The sequence below is a fragment of the Echinops telfairi genome, unplaced genomic scaffold, assembly GCF_000313985.2.
Source record: "Echinops telfairi isolate 266 unplaced genomic scaffold, ASM31398v2 ScPeMD7_23;HRSCAF=83, whole genome shotgun sequence".
In the NCBI taxonomy this organism is placed as follows: domain Eukaryota; kingdom Metazoa; phylum Chordata; class Mammalia; order Afrosoricida; family Tenrecidae; genus Echinops; species Echinops telfairi.
In genome coordinates, this window is record NW_022103920.1 from 11,208,527 (window position 1) to 11,224,888 (window position 16,362).

At 49.3% G+C, this 16,362-nt stretch overlaps 1 protein-coding gene across 1 annotated transcript; it reads right to left on the reverse strand.

Moving 5' to 3' along the window:
- Positions 1-695: 695 nt before the first annotated feature.
- Positions 696-12,821, reverse strand: LOC101642055 (aldose reductase-related protein 2-like). Its single transcript, XM_004707822.2, has 10 exons — positions 12,749-12,821; positions 10,232-10,399; positions 8,824-8,940; positions 7,769-7,846; positions 4,650-4,772; positions 4,315-4,421; positions 3,604-3,685; positions 2,996-3,079; positions 1,926-2,008; positions 696-1,050 (listed from the first exon to the last, which is right to left on the reverse strand). The coding sequence occupies exons 1-10, from the start codon at positions 12,812-12,814 to the stop codon at positions 1,008-1,010; spliced, it is 951 nt and encodes a 316-aa protein (XP_004707879.1). The 5' UTR covers positions 12,815-12,821; the 3' UTR covers positions 696-1,007.
- Between the last annotated feature and the right edge of the window lie 3,541 nt (positions 12,822-16,362).

Here is a 16,362-nt window from a genome sequence, read left to right on the forward strand (position 1 = left end):
AACTCTAACACCATTCCCTGCTCTGGGTTTGGATTTTATTATTTACTATTTTTAGATCATGCCATGTGTCCCACTTTATCTCCAAGCTAACAATGGAGAGGACAATCTTTCTTGTGCTTTGGATATCTGACTTCCTCATCTCTACCTACAGGATTGAAAGAGACCTGCGATTAGGTCAGGCCAACCCCAAGAATCTCCCCATCTTAAGGTCAACTGATTTGGAAGCGGAATTCTATTTACGACTTATGCAACTTGTCATGTCATGTAGCATAATCATGGGACTGCTAGCTCATAACCTACCCAGGCTCCACCTATGCTCACAGGGTGGAACAGGCCACCTTGGTACTCTGCCAACCCTTCCACCTTAGGATAGAGGATGACTATGTAGAAGCTCTAGGTTCAACTCCTGGCCAATGCCGCCTGTGCACAGCTACCACCATCTGCCAGTGGAAGCTTCCAGACTAGGAAGGGCAAGGAAGACCACAAGAATCACAAGGGTTGACTCTGGGCTCTGTCACCCATCCTGGGTGAACGTCTTGAGAAAAGTGTTGACCTCCCTATGCCTTCATTTACCCTCTGTAAAGTGGGAACGAGAAAATCCCCCACCTCAAGGGGGCTGCTGCAGGATTCAATGGACGATCTAAAGCGAAAAACATCTCACGCAGGATTGCTTCATAGAAAACTCTCACTACATATGAGATAGGACTTTCAGTCTTTATTCTTTGTGTCTTTGTATTATCAGTGTGAGCAGAACTTCCGATGTGTAATGAATTCTTTATCTAATAAATGAATAAAAAGATCATCATTTGCCTATCTGAGTCTTGCTTCCTTGAGATTATCTGCTCCTTGGTGGACATGCCATGTGCTAGGGGATGTGGCCCAGACCCTGGCAGACAGCAGGTAGAGCTCCCTGTCATGTCAGGTAAGCCTGGCTCATGCAGGGCCTGGTGCAGAGAGTGACAATTCAGGAAGCCGAAGCAAGAGAATCGAATCAGGAAGGCCCACCATTAATAGTCTGCGGTGAAAGGATAATCGTCCAAATGGGCCAATCTGTAGGAAGAACAAAAGAGAGAGAATGTGAAGAAGGACATGGGTCACTGTCACCAGCACGGCCGCAGGGCCATTCTCCTCTGGGCCATCCTGTCATCGCCAGACGTTCTCAGCCTCCCCACCAAGATTCTGAGAGAACCTCAAGACAGGGGCCCACACCTTCACCTTGCCTCAAATGAGTCTCAATGTGTGTTGGGAAGAAAGGCAGACAAGCAGTGACTAGGGTGCCATAGAGTAACCTGAGGTTGGCAGTTCAAATACACTCAGAGGCAGCTTGAAAGAATGTCCTGGGGATCTACTGCTAAAAGGTCCCTTAACCTAACTCACTGCCATTGAGTCTCCTGGGACAGGGTAGAACTACCTCAGTAAGTGTCTGAGCACGTGACTCTTTACAGGAGTAGAAACCCCCATCGTTCTCACTTGGAGCAGCCAGTGGTTTTGAACTGCTGACCTTGCTACTAGCAGCCCAATGTGTAACCATTACACCACTAGGGCTCCTTCTGAAAGGTCATAGCCATTGAAAACTCTATGCAGCACGGCTCTACTCTGACATACACGGGGTCTCCATGAGTCAGGATCAATGTCATGGCAGCTGGGTTAAAGGCTCATAAGCCTGGAGCTAAGCCATGCGCCAAGTGCCTTCCAAGTCTTACATGGCTGAATCACGGGAGTTCAGGCAAAGAACAGCATTAAGGAATCTACCTCTTCTCACGGTCTTTTCATCCTAGTACTCCAATCTTAATTTTCCAAAACGCCATAAAATAGCATTTAGAGACAAAAATAGTCCCGCTGTCTTCCGAATCTTCCGGCTCACCCTCTACCAGCTTTGAGTAAGTCCTGGGGCTCAGCCTAGTTAGAGTGGCCGGTCCACTTACTCCTGTATGGCGCAGACTCTCCAGTTCCGGTTGAAGCTGAGTATGGTCTCCATCTCCTCCTTGCTCAACTGGAAGCCGAAGACCTGGCAAAGGGGGGTTCAAGCCCATCTCTGTGGTCGCATTCCAGGAGGAATAGAGCTCACAATCACACCACTAACTGTCCCCATTATGTCCGCAGGGCATACATTTTGCTGTAAACTCCCCAGAGCCCTCAAGCCAATTCCAAATCATAGCCACCCTGCAGAGGATTTCCAAGACTGTAAATCTTTATGGAAGCAAACAGTCCCTCCCATCTTTCTCCCTCAGAGCCACTGCTGGTTTGGAACAGCTGAACTTTGTAGCTAGCAGCCCAATGCTTAGCCCACAGTATCATCAGGTCTCCTTTTGCTTTAAACTAGATCCCGGAAGTACTGGCAAATCAAATCCAACAATGTATAAAAAGAATCATACACCAGGGCCCAGTGAGACTTAGCTCAGGTATGCGTGGCTGGCTCAGCGTTCACAATCGTCACGTCTAATTCATCACAGAAACAGGCCCACAAAGAAAATCAGGTGGCCACCATCAGCAGATACAGAAAAGCATCCATCGATAGAAGATATAGAAAAGATGGCAGGTCTTATGTGAAGACTGTAATCGTTATGAGCTTGAGGCCTCCCACCATAGAGGTGTCCCTGATAAGCACACGAGTGCCCCCAGGAAACGGGTCTTCCGGCATAGTCCAGAGACCCTCTGCTGTGGGGGTCAAGTGTGAGGCCAAGAGAGTTTACTCCACTTGTAGTCGTGATCTGGTCACACTCAGGGGTGACTAAGTGGCTTCTTGGGGAGGTGACGCTCAGCTATGCTCACACCTGCCAGTTGGGACAGCAGACTGGAGCCCATCACTGGCGCACGGGTCACCTGTCTCAGCTCTTACTGAAGCCCATCTCTAGGCATCGGAAGTGGCAGGCAGGTAAGCAGGGAGTGGAGTCCCCCAACAATGCATGCAGGGACAGGATGAGAAGCCTGGTGACAGAAGTCTCACCTTTTCCCCTGCACTGAGAATATCCCGAGTTCTCCTGTAGGCTCTTACCTGGAAGTTCTCTGCAATGCGTTTTGGGTTCACTGACTTGGGGATCACAACTACATTCCTCTGAATATGGAACCGGATCAGAATCTGTGGGAGAAAAGCATCAAATTCCACTCTCCCAGGATCCTCCCTCCTCTAAAGGGCGCAGCCTGCCACCCTGCAGCCTCCTGTGTCTTTGTTTAGCATGGTGACTATGGATTGAGAGTGTCCCCGTCAGACTCAGACAACCTCTGCTGGTCAGTCCCCCTGAATTCTCACAGCAAACCTAACAGGCCGTCTTTCCCTTTTTTTAAAATTAGAAAATAGGACAATGTGGATGCAGTGTTGGGTCCCAAGGGGGCACGTGGTCATGGTAGCTCTCAACCCAGGTCTCTGTCAGCAAACCTTTCTTCCGGGGATGATGACACTCAGGGAACGCTACTCCGCAGACACAGTTCCTTTCTCAGTCATAACAGTGCTTTCTGGGGGACAATAGGACTTCCAGGAAGGATTTGACGAGGATTCCCTGCCCTACTCTACTCTTTTAAGAAATAACGCAAAGGCAACACCAGGTAGGAACCCCGAAGCCCTGGATTGCAGGGGTTGGAAGAAAGAGTGTAACAGCCAGGTACCTGGGCAGGGGTTTTCCTGTGCTTTGCAGCAATCTGCTTAATCTTTGGGTCGTCCAGCAGTGAAGGGTCCTCTGGTGTGGCCCTAAAGTAAAATAAGAGAATGCTGTTGTTGTCCATGGAGTCGGCTCCCACCCATAGCGACCCCGTGCACAACAGAACGAAACACTGCCCGGTCCTGGCCATCCTCACGACTGTTCCCATGCCTGCGCCCATTGATGCGGCCACTAGGTCAAGCCATCTCATCAAGAGAGAAAGATGAGTGGCAGGTGGAAATAATCGCCAGGATTAGGTATCATGTTACGTGGAGATGAGCAGTCTCCAAGACTGTCCCTCCCAGTCTCCTCCAAGAATCACCATGATTACTATGTGTGGATGGACACCCCTCCCATGGTGGCCACAATGCTGTTCTTTATGGCTCCTCCGTCTGAGAGATGGACAAAAGAATCTGCAGGTTTTGCATGACCCTTAGGCCCACCGTGATCTCTGAACCTCACCTTGATCCAGCTTTGAGTGGCTGAACCTGGCTAACGGCACAAGGGCAGGCGATTGAAAAACACCCCAACTTTACGCACCATGATCTTATTAAGGTGTGCCAAACTCATTGCATTAGACATATACTAATATCCAATGGCTTATAGACTCACACCAACACGAAGCAATTGCCAGTCTTTTTCAAAGAGCACCCAGAGCAAGAGCCCCGAAGAGCCTCACCAAGGTCTGTCTGGAGAGCCCAGGGGGCTGTAGGCGGTGACTACAATGCCCTTGGACTGGCAGTACTGGATCAGCTTCTCCTGCGTGAGGTATGGGTGACACTCGATCTGCCAAAACAAACAGTTTCCATCACTAGAAAGTAGGCCGGGGTTTGCAGCAGCTCATGGGGAGTTCTCCACACACACAAAGACCAAACACTACTCACTGAGGGTGTGGGTGCTGGATACAGTGGTCCAATTCTCATCTCCCTAAAGTAAACTCACCACAAGACCCTGAGAGGAGACTCAGGCCATCACCCTGACCTTGCCTCCAAAGGTTCCTGAAGCCCCATTTACCTGGTTCGTCACTGGCTTGTGTTTCAGTCCGGGCTTGTTCAAGAGCCTCTCAATCTGGAAGTGGTTGAAGTTGGAGACGCCAATGGCTTTCACCAGCCCCTCGTCCACCAGCTCCTCCATGTCCTGTTAGGGAGGCATGGCAGTGAGACTAAGAAATAGGTTGGGGAAAATAATATTGAGGAGATAAGAGAAGGGTAGAACCCAAGACGCTGAGCAGGGACATGTAAGAGGGGTTCGGGGGTCCTATCATGTGTGGGTCTCAAACTTGACTACAATTTTTTAACGACTAGGAAGTTTGAAAAATACCTGTGCCTGGGTTCCAGCCCAAGTTTTGTTCTGAACGGGTCTAGGAGGGGCCCAGGTATTGGGACTTTTGAAACCTCCCAGGGGATTTCAGCACACAGTCAAAGCTACACATTGAAAAGGTGGTTGACAAAAGTTTTCACACACAGAAAACTTGATGTGATCCTAAGACTCCAGAAATTGAAAGATGGACCACAAGGCTTTGTGTGCTGTAGGCCAGGTTCAGTTGGGTGTGTGGTACCTGTAGACTCCTTCTGGCATTTTGTTTTGTTTCGGTTTATGCTTTTTTCCTTTTTTTTTTTTTTTTACTTAGGAGCAATCCACAGGTTTGTCGATCTGGTGGTAGGTCTAACTGAACATACACTGCTTAGCTTCAATCCTAGCATCCCATCTCAGACCTTGTCTTCTTCACCATCAATCACTTTTCATGCCTTTAGGGTGCTTTCTTTAGAGGTCATTGCTAAACTCATCCTTGAAAATCAGAATGATTTGAACAGACATTAGTGATGTAAGTGCCACCTTTAATGCCATCCTAAAGCCATCGTGAAAACATGGTGTGGGGTAAACAACAGAGACAGGCTGTTCTCTGTATCTCAGAAAGAGTAATTCTGAGATATTCAAGGTATCATGTTTTACCAGGGTGGTGAAAAACGACAGAAGCCCCTTTTCAAATTTAAAACGTGCATGGAGCCTGCTTAACACCACAGTCTTCTCTCTCATGAAGAAAGTGTTCATTGGGGTGAATCCATACACCTGAACCATTAACCCTGATATTTTTCTTCATCATGACAAGAAAATAAATACGGGCACATCTCAGAAGTTTTCAGGTTCAGTTCTAGATCTCTACAGTAAGGCTAATATTACCAGATAACAATTCACACAAATGTGTTGTTTCCCAGCCCGTATAAAAGCGAGGCTGCCATCACTTTATCTCTATGAAAGGTACTATAGCGTGATGGAAAGAATCCGAAAATGTTGAGAACGATCCAGGTGTGACACTGAGACACCCACTGAGACGTCCACTGAACGGATGCTGGGTTGCCACAAAACTTCAGTCGGCCAAGAGTGCAATATCTGCTATTCAGCAGAACTCAGTCAAAGGAGGGGTGCCCATATGGTGGTTTTTTTCTACAGTTAAGTACCATTTTTTTTAAAGAAACTCCAGTTTTCCTGTCAGCTCTACCATCATGTTGTTAACACAGGAAGAGTGCTAACTGTGCTTGAAGCTTCAGGCTTCCTCCATTTGTTTTAGAATTTATCAAATAGGTACATAAGACTCTATCACTGAACCGGAACTTGTGGGGTCATCAAGGGAAAAGGAATATATACATCTAAAAGAAAACAGAAAACTTATGGTTTCAACGTGTCCTTGGAGCCCACTGTCTAGTACTAATAGGGGCTCTGGTTAAGCACTTAGCTGTTAACCTAAAGGTGAGCCGTTCAAATCCCTCGGCAAGAGAAAGATGAGCAGTCTGCTTCTGTACAGATGACAGCCCTGGATGCCCTGCGGGAAAGTTCTTCTCTGTCTCAGGGGGCTGCTGTGATCCGGATGGATTCCCAGCAAAGGCTCTGGTGGTGGGACTCAACCCGCTCTCATCTTGCCCAGCAAGGAAACCTGTCACATTTCACCCTAACTTTCTATCAAATTATGTGAGGGATGTAGATAAGATGTAGATGACAGATTGGTGGCAATCAGTCCCAGAAAATGAAATCTTGCTTGGTAAAGTAGAAGGGTAGCAGAACAGAGGAAGACTATGAGATGGACCGACAAGGGGATCAAACAGCAACAATTGTGAGGGGGGCGCTGGACCGGCGGTGTTTCAGTCTGTTGTGCATAGGGTCGCTGTGAGTTGGAAATGGACTTGACGGCACCTTAGAACAACGACACAGTCTGTTGCTCACACAGAAGGTGTGCTGCTATCCGTGATTGACAATTTAGTTCGGCTTTTGATTGCACCACCTGTGGGGTTTTAGGATCAATCATTACTATGATTGTTAACACGATTGCTGGTATTGTTGGGCAGAAACTAACTACACATGGCATATCCTTGCCACGCAAGCCCCAGGGTCACACCAAAGATAACTCTGTGATGGCCAATAGTTTTTCTTTTTACATACAACCCAGAGATCTAACAGATAGTCTTCAACCTGGGCTTGGGGCGTGAACTTTACAATGAGATCAGCCTGGGACCAATTTCAAGCCTACCTGCTGTCGACCGGACAAGCCAGCTCTCCTCTAGCCCTCGGTGTCCTCCTTTGTCAATGGAGAGTCCAAACAGCACCCAGCTCATAGGGGGTTGGCTGGTTAAGGGAGCCTTTGACTCAAGTTCCTGTGCTCAGTCCAATATTCATCAGATCAATCTTTACCACATCCTGGATGATAGGTATTATAACTCAGACTGCCTCTTAACAAAATCATCTGAGGAAAGGAGGCTTAGAGGAGTTCGCTTCCCACAGGTAACTCAGCTGATGCGTGCAAACCGAGAGCAAATCTCCTGCTCCAATCCCTCTCCCCTGGTTGGAGAACAGGATGCATGTAGCCCCTACCTAATGGGGAGAGAATAAATTTCCCTTCCAACTTGAGGATTCTGTCTTGGACTTAGAAAATATAAACTGTCAGGGAAAAACAATAAAGAGAAGAAGAAAGGTGGAACTAACACAACACAAACACTACAGGCGATCGGGAGGGGCCTGGCAGAACTTCAGAATGAGATGTGGGAATGAAACAGCATGAGGCACGTAGGTTCTTTCACATCAGCAAGGAGCAAGATGGAATAAGGAAGGAAAGTTTTTGTTTAGCGCACGATAGAACCTACCTGCCAGGCATCCAAGAATGTTGTTTTACTGAGGAGGATATTGCCTTTATCATCTTTAGGGAAAAATTCCTTCCCGGGCTGTAAATACAAAAGAAAAACACTTTCACAGGAGCCTGTCCCTGGACCCCTGGGTTGTGCCCTAAGGTTCCAAGACCCTGGGCCACCCCATCAGCTAAACAGCCACACGTAAGTGCCCCTTTGCAGGTTGCATGTTCTAATTTCTGGAATGTGAGATTCAAGGCAGAGGACAAGTCATTACATTGAAAACCAGTGTTACATATAAATCCCCCTATTTTACAAGTTCTCTTTTTTTTTAAATGTATCATTAATTCATATGTTTAAGATCCTTGACAAAATTCCATAGGCAACTATTGTCAACAAGGCATTAACCACATACACCCAGAATCCCGACACCCTTAGGGATAAACTTTCATTTCCAGAGCAGCAAGTGAGGATTCAACCTCAGGAGTGAATTTCATGGAGAAGATAATAACGCACTTTTTCTCCCACAGGTCCAGGTGGCCTGGAGATGGATGATACCCTGTTGGTACCCTTGCAGGGCCCGAGGAAAGCTGTAAGTTGGGCATCGTGTCATGGTCAGCTCTACAGGAACACAAGAGGAGTGCAGGAAAGGCTTGCTGGGTCTCCAGAGACGTTTAGCCATCCTCAAGTGCAAGCCTGAGCGTGTCTACAAAATGCCGCACCCAGCGTGTGTTTGGATTACAGGAGAGCTGGGCTCTGTGATGCTGTGTTGCAACAGTCTCTGCGTAAGCATTCTCCTGGGAGAGGAGGCTTTGCCATGGGCCCGAGACCAAGACAACATTGCAGACACTGTCGCTGTGGTCATCCAGAACCCATGACTTCTCACAAGGAAGGGAGACAGACACAGCACGTGGTCAACTCTGCAACCATGGCTTCAGCCTCCCTGTCAGCGGGTCCTTCTGCTCCCTCATGGTTGCCTGGCCCACCGAAGTCCACAGGTGTGAAGGCAAAGAGCTCCCACCTCGGCAGCCCACAGATGGCTCATAAGAGATGGGACGGGGAATAGCACCCACCTGCAGTCCCTGAGGCCAGTGTATTAGGTAGATGTCCAGGTAGTCCAGTTTCAGATTGTTAAGGGTCTTCCGGCAGGCTTCCTTCACCAGGGGCTTCTCGAAGAAGGTGGGCCACAGCTGCAGAGAGGGACAACCGGGTCAGTGTTAAGGAAGAAGGCTCCATCACCCACATGGCCCTGTTCTTGGCTCTAACCTGGGGACAGACTCTTTATAACAAAAATGATTCCGAGACATAATCCGGGGGAACTTAGCCACCAGGGCTCAGCTAGTCAAGGGCCGTCCCTACATGCTGAGGGCAGCTTCGCAGCTGTTCAGCTGGCGCAGTGTGATATGTGTCTCTCGTGCCAGGGGACACCTTTGGGTGCCACAATTGTTCCCGCCCCCCTTGGCTGTGGAGGACCGAGAGCAGGAATTATGTGCAACTAGGATTCCCAGCTCTCCCCTGCCTCGTGGCTTAAGGGCCTCTTTCTGGGGCCCCATGTATCCGGCCTTCCAGAATCCCATTGTGGCTTTCCACAGAGGCCCCCCAAACTCAACACAATGGGTGCAGCCCCCACAGCACGCTTTAGCCATTGTCAGGAGCTTCCGTTTTAGCAATTCACGACAACACTTCTCCATCTTCTAGAAAAGCGCATCCTTGCTTGGTAAAGCGGAAGGTCAGTCAAAAGGAGAAAGGGCCTCAGCACCATGGATGAGCCCGGCGGCTGCAATAATGGACTCAAGGACAGCCACTCCTGCGAGGTTGGTGGAGACCAGAAAGTTAATTCTGTCCATCATACGGTTGCCATGAGATGGAACCTAACTGACAGGGCCTGATAACAACAGCCGGTGGTCTAACAGTGGTCCCGGGATCCTCAACCCTACAGATAACACCGCCCCTCTTTTTACAGCATTTGTAGCTAGTCTTTTCCTATGCTGGAAGAAGGAAATGTCCGTGTGGCAATTAAAACAAAAGGCTCCCATCGTTTTCTAAATGCTCCCTGTGGAAACCCTCAGGGTTGAATCTTAGAGATCAAGGTCCTTCAAGACAGCTTCTGGTCCCATCCCATTCTCTCAGCTCTTCATCAACACAGGGCACATGAACCGTATGGTGGGCAGGGGTTAATGGGCATCATGGTGGCTCAGTGGAAGCCCAACTCCGGAGGAGTCCAGCAATGTCTACCCACTCGAGTCCTGGTGGAGGGAGGGTGACCCTTTGGACTCCACTCCAGTCCTGGTGGGGGGAGTATGGTGATGTGGGCCCCACGCCATTCCTGGCAGGGAATGTGGCGAGGTGGGTACCAGGCAGAGAAGGCCAGAAACAACTCCGTGCTTTCAGGGAAGGTCGGCGAATGCTTGGTGTTGACCAAACCCAATACCTCTGGCGGCTCTGAAGTTCATCCTCCTGCCACCCCAGGGCCCTGGGTACCTTGCTGACGATGAAGAGGTCCTCGCGCTTCACCACCTTCTCCTTGAGCTTCTCCTGGATGGCCGCGCCCACCTCGCTCTCGTTCCCGTAGAAGAAAGCACAGTCGATGTGTCTGTACCCTATGTCGATGGCTGTCTTCACGGCCTCCTCGACTTGGCCCTGGGAAGACTAGGGAAAAGGAGAAGACAGTCTGGTGCTCTCATCCAAAGATGGCCTCCCAGCTCCCCTCCACCACCTACCTCTCCAACCAGTCTCACTGGAGCCCCCAAACCCAGGGGACATTAAGGCGGAGAGCACCTTTGGGAGTGTGTTTCCAGAGAAGGCAGGAAGAGGAGTTGATGCTGTGATTAAGAGTCCTTTCTCATCCTATCCGAGGGTCCCTGGGAAGCCACGTTCTGCCCTGAGAGACCCTCTGGTGTGTGGGGTTGACCCACTGCTCCTCGTATCCCCCCTTCCAGAGATGGGGGGTGATCAGGGTTTTTAGTGCTTTCTCTTCTGAACATGGTAGTGATCATGGATCTTGGTGACCCATTGTCAAGATGGGGTGAGCTATAGCTCCTTGCCCCCTTTTCTAGTGACGGAGTGACCATGACCCTTGGTAAAGACCTGGCTGAAACATCGCTCTGAAATGATTTAGAAGAACTGGCAGGGAAGCTCTCCAAACAGGATAAGGCTGTGTAACATGCCAGGGCAGAGAGAGCCACGCTACACAGCCTGCTAAGGGCTTGGCCTTAGGTAGGTCAGTCTGGCTGTATCAGTGTGTGGTTGGGATAGTTAACGGCCCTGGTCAATGGAACGTTCAGCACAGGATCCGGGACTCAGGAAAGCTATCAGAGAAGTAAGACTGTTTCAGAAAAGTGTGACAAAGGGAACCTTGGGGAGACTCAAGGTTCTTTTCCTATCTTGAGGTCAAAAAAGAAAACATCAATTAGAAATAGCACATGTTAGTCTGACCCAGTGGTTCTCAACCTGTGGGTCGCGACCCCTTTGGGGATCGAACGACCCTTTCACAGGGGTCGCCCAATTCATAACAGTAGCAAAATGACAGTGATGAATTTGCAATGGGAAATAATTTTACGGTTGCGGGGGTCACCACATGAGGAACTGTAGGAAAGGATCACGGCATGAGCTGTTCTAACCTGACGAACTCAAAATAGATAGAGACCACGACGGAAAGAACTCTGCATGGAGCGTCCACTAAACTTCTCAAAATCACTTCAGTTGTGAAAGAACCCACGTGCCAAGAAGTTCGGCAAAACAGAAAGCGCAGCTGCAGCAGTGAGCCTGGAGACCGCGTCTGTGGGGAGGCTGCAGCTCTGATCGGGATGAAGTTGCCCATCCCACTGAGAGGCTGAATCAGCTGAAGGCCCCCTACCCCACCAGCTGGACTCAGTGCGCTGTCTGAGAACACCCGCTGGTGGAGAGCCCCTCCCTGGTGGAGGAGCTGGGAAGAACAGTGCGCAGGACGGAGACTCTGGGGAAGGAGGAATCCAGATTCTGCCTGGTAACTCATGAGGGTGCCACTATCCTTTACGGAGATGTGAATAAAGTCTGTTAAAAGACAATCAGTTGTACAATTCTGATTGACGTGACTGAACTATGGAATGATATGTGAATTAACTCCCCATTACTAATAATGTTTTTGTTTGTTTGTTTTTTTAAAAAGGACAAGTATAGAAAGCTAACTTATCTTGAGAGGTCCATGGACTGGCCACTGAGCTCTGGGCTGTGCCGTAGACACACGCTCGGTCCGGCCCATAGAGATCCAGCCAACAGAACCTCACAGATGCTGCACCCAGCAACCAGACCGCTTTCTGGGGAGGCAATGCTTCTGGGACTTGAAGTCCAAGGGTACCTTCCCCCCAGGAGTCTGGTTCAAGGACAGATTCCAGTGCAAGATGCCTGGGCTTCCTGACAGCCACAGCACTGAGCACCCCAGTCCCCTTCCCTCCACCCTCCACCAGGCAGCAGACTCACTAGAGAACTAGTACATCGCAGGACACCTTTAAAAGCCCCCAGAGTCGGGAAACAGCTAGAACAGTGGTTCTCAACCTTCCTAATGCCGCGACCCCTAATATAGTTCCTCATATGGTGGTGACCCCCCAACCATAAAACTATTTTCGTTGCTACATCATCACTGTACTTTTGCTACTGTTATGAATCAGGCAAGCCCTGTGAAAGGGTTGTTCGACTCCCAACGGGGTCTCGGCCCACAGGTTGAGAACCACTGAGCTAGAAGAATGGTCCAAGTAGGCAACTGCTACTCAGCCCAAAGGCTACTTCAAACTGGGCTCTGGTAGAGAAGCTCGGGTCTTGCTGAGAAAGGCAGCCCTGGAAGCTTGGAGCCTGGATCTGCTGGAGAGAGGGGACATCTGCTCCGGTCCTGTTTCTAGGACAAGACCCTCTTCTCTACCATCTCCTCCCCTCCCCACAGCAGGGCTTCCAGGAAGCAGCAGAGAGGAGAAAAAGGACAAGAGCCCAGGAGGGAGGCAGGTGTCCACACGCGTGCACAAGTACCTTCCAGGTGCCCAGGCCCACGATGGGCATCTTGGCCTTGGTGAGGAGCTCCACGAAGGTGGCCATGGTCAGTGCAGAGTGGCAGAGAGCTGAGCAGAGGATGCTCTGTGCGCTGCTGAAGGAGGGCTGGCTCTGCCACAGAGGGAGGAGCTGGCCTTGAGGGCGGGCTGTTTCCACACACGATAAACAGTAAATCTAGTGCATTGTCCTTAATACTCATTGCTGCCGCCAAACTCAAGCATGGCAGCCTTGTGCAAAGTCCTCCCTGGTGCCAAAGGCACAACTTCCTGACAGTGACCCCTAGGGTGGACTCTTGTTTTCTTTTGCAAGCTTGAAGTGAAGCTGCACTGGCATGTTCATGGGTGCCTCTGGTAGGGCCCGACACGTTTACTTTCCCTGGAGCAAGGAGCTTGTCTGTTAGCCACCTGGATGGGGGTGTTGTGGATTGGGAGCCCTGATCAATTCTCTTCATAATGAACTTCTAAAACTCTTTCTTGGATCTCCATTAAAAAAGCACATTTTGCAATTACACTCATAGCAGGTGCTCATTCTGGGAAAGTTGGAAAATGCAGGCCATTATAAATAGGGAACTAGAACCCCACCCCACCCCGGTAGTCCCCGCTCTCAGATCTGATGCTGGAGTTCTTTGTCTGCACACCATTATCTCCTCAGGGGGCTTTGAAGTTCACAGCGCATCCTGTTACGTGTCATGGTTTATATAATTATATATTTTTAAGTACATACAATTTTAAAAGACCTTTTGTTGTCAAGCCGTTTGACAACAGGTATCCTTTTCAATGATCCTCCAATGTCTTTCCCCCCAAATTGTAGCCTTTAATAGTCTCACCAGAAGGGAAAGACTTCTTTCTCCATGTCCTCACCACCACCAGATATCGTCATTTAAAAAATAAAAATCCTTTACTCTTTCGGCAGAAAACTGCTGGCACCTGATAGCTGAAGTCCATGACTCTACCAAGGGACCGTGGGAACGCACCCTTCTCTGGCGCCCTCCTCCTTATCTCCCGGGTCTGCCCCACCCGGTGGGGATGGCAGCATTCTGACCCAGCGTGCCCCAGGAAGGGATGGACACGGGACCACTCAGCCTCCCGGGCTCTTTGAAAAGGAACGATCGCTGCCATTGAGTTGATTCGAGCTCATCACAAGCCTATAGCTCAGAGTAGGCTCCCTGTGGTCTCTGAGACTCTCTATCGTCATGGGAGTCGACAGCCACACGTTTGGGGTTGCTGGTGGGCTCAAATCAAGCAGCCCCGTGTTTAAGGCACTGCAAGGAAGTTAGAAAACATTATGCTGAAGGAAGAAGCCAGACACAAAAGGGAAGCATGGATTTTATGAATCCATTTTTATGAAATATCCAGACAGGTGGATTCATGGAAGCAGAACACGGACTGGTCACTGCCGGGACCTGGGGCAAGCAGAAGCGGGAGAAATGACTGCTTATTGGGCGTTGTTTCCTTTTGGGGTGATGACTGTGTTCTGGCACTAGCTAGAATGCTGATGGCCGAGCCCTGTGAATACACCAAATGTTATACAAGTTTCACTTGAATGAATACAAATTAAACATAATCAGACTAAATCCCAGTATTAACCCAGGACAGGCCTAGACAGAATTGCCTGATCTTATTATTCTGATCCGCACGTTTCTCATGCCAGAAGGCACACGTCGATTCTTCTATCCAGGTTGTGGGCTTTGTTCAGACAGCCGAAGAAAACGAAGGTTTGCAAATCACAAAAGCCCAGAGTGATTCTGACATGCACTGAAATTCGAGAGCCACTACCTTAGGCAAAGAAGTCCATCAGGATCCAGAGAATCTTTCTGACCTTTCAAAATGATGTTAAAGATGACGGTCTAGACAGACATGCTGTACCAACACTCTTCATCAAACGTGGGAAAATAAAGCTACAGGGGAAAATCCGGCCGCATAGAGGAGCCTTGAACCTCTGAAGAAAGGGAGATGAATGAGCCAAACACCAACAAAGACCATGAAGAGGGGAAACCCCTACAAAGAGATCGAGAAAAACAGCAAATTCTGAGCTGTCAACTATGAGCTAAACAAGCCCACCCACGTGGTGGAACAATCTCTGGCATGCCCCTGAAAAGAGCGAGGTGGCCACCCCCTTGCTCCCCAAACCTGCAGTATACTGGGGACCCCATCGAGTCCACTCAGGAGGAATGGTTGCACCCCTCCTTCCAACCAACCATCCCTGGGATGATGTGTGCACTCTGAAAGAGGTACAGATATGATAAACTGCCGCATCGCACAGGAAGCTAACAAGGGGGAACAGAGACATGCCAGGTTTCCCCTGGAGGGAGCCCAGGGTCACACGTTTGCAGCCAGGCAGCAGCAGAGGCTTCGACTGACCACTCAGCCCCGGGCTCCGGAACCCAGGCACAGCCGCTGACCTTGAGTAGTGGCTTGCGGCTGCAGCTGTTGGGCAACTGGAGTTCCGTTTGTTTCGGGTTTTGTTTGTTTTTTGCATTTTCTCCCTTCTAGCAAGATCGATGCCATGCAGAGGCAGGATCCTCCCTGGTGCTCATATCCCCTGGCAACCAGAGAAGTCAGCCTCGGGAGGAGGCCTTGGCAAAAGTAATGACCAGCTCTGGTCTGGGGGTTTTCCTGTGTCTTTGGTTGGTTGGTTGGTTGGTTGGTTGGTTGTCGCTATTCTGGGATAAACCGCAAGTGAAGAGACACCGGATAAGAGAAGTGGAGCCTTCCCTAACTCTTACAACCCCTTATGGACAACACAGGTCACCAGCTCCCACTTTGGGGCCCCTGAGGCTGCGCTCCTACTGTGCACCCTCTGGGTAGGCCCTTGATACGCATGCACTGGGAGGGAAAGGAGAAAGCAGCTGTTGGTGCTGGCTTGGGGCTTGGGGGTTCGTGTGTAGGTGTGGTAGGCGGCAGAGGGAGTTGCTCACTCTGTCTTCTTCTTCATGTGTGTTCGTGTTTTATTGTTCATTTCTTGCTCCACTTGACTGAATTAACTGTCCCCCACATGACCCAACCCTCCCCACCCACACACACACACGCCTTCAACGGCTACCATTAATGTGCAAGGGCCACCGCCCTCTTCATTACCATATGCTCAAGAAATAGAAATAAATATCAAAAATTATGTCTCATAGACAATAGACCTTTTATTTTACACCAGAAGCAAGAAGAAAAGCACAAATGAGGGCCCGATGTGCAGAGCTTAGGGACTCATCTGAGAAGAAGAGGCCTTTGAACTACCAGAAAAGGAACTGAGAAGATTGCGCCTCCGATACTTTCAGTAGACGGAGAAAAGATCAAGAGAGCCACTTGGAGAAAAGAAAACAAACCAGAAAAAAGGCATAGAAGAACTCAGGAAAACACTACAAGAGTCATCTGACAAAAAATAAGTGAAGGATTAGATACCATGCGAAAGCATCAAATAGAATGTCTGAAAATTAAACTAACATGTTAGAATTCGACAATGCATTAAAAGAGCAAAAGAGTGGAAGGGAAGCAATGAAAGGCCAACCTAAGGAGCTTGAAGATAAATATATTGATATAATCTACAAGAAGAACAATTAATAAAAAGAACAAACCATCTGAAGAAAGTAAAAAAAGAGT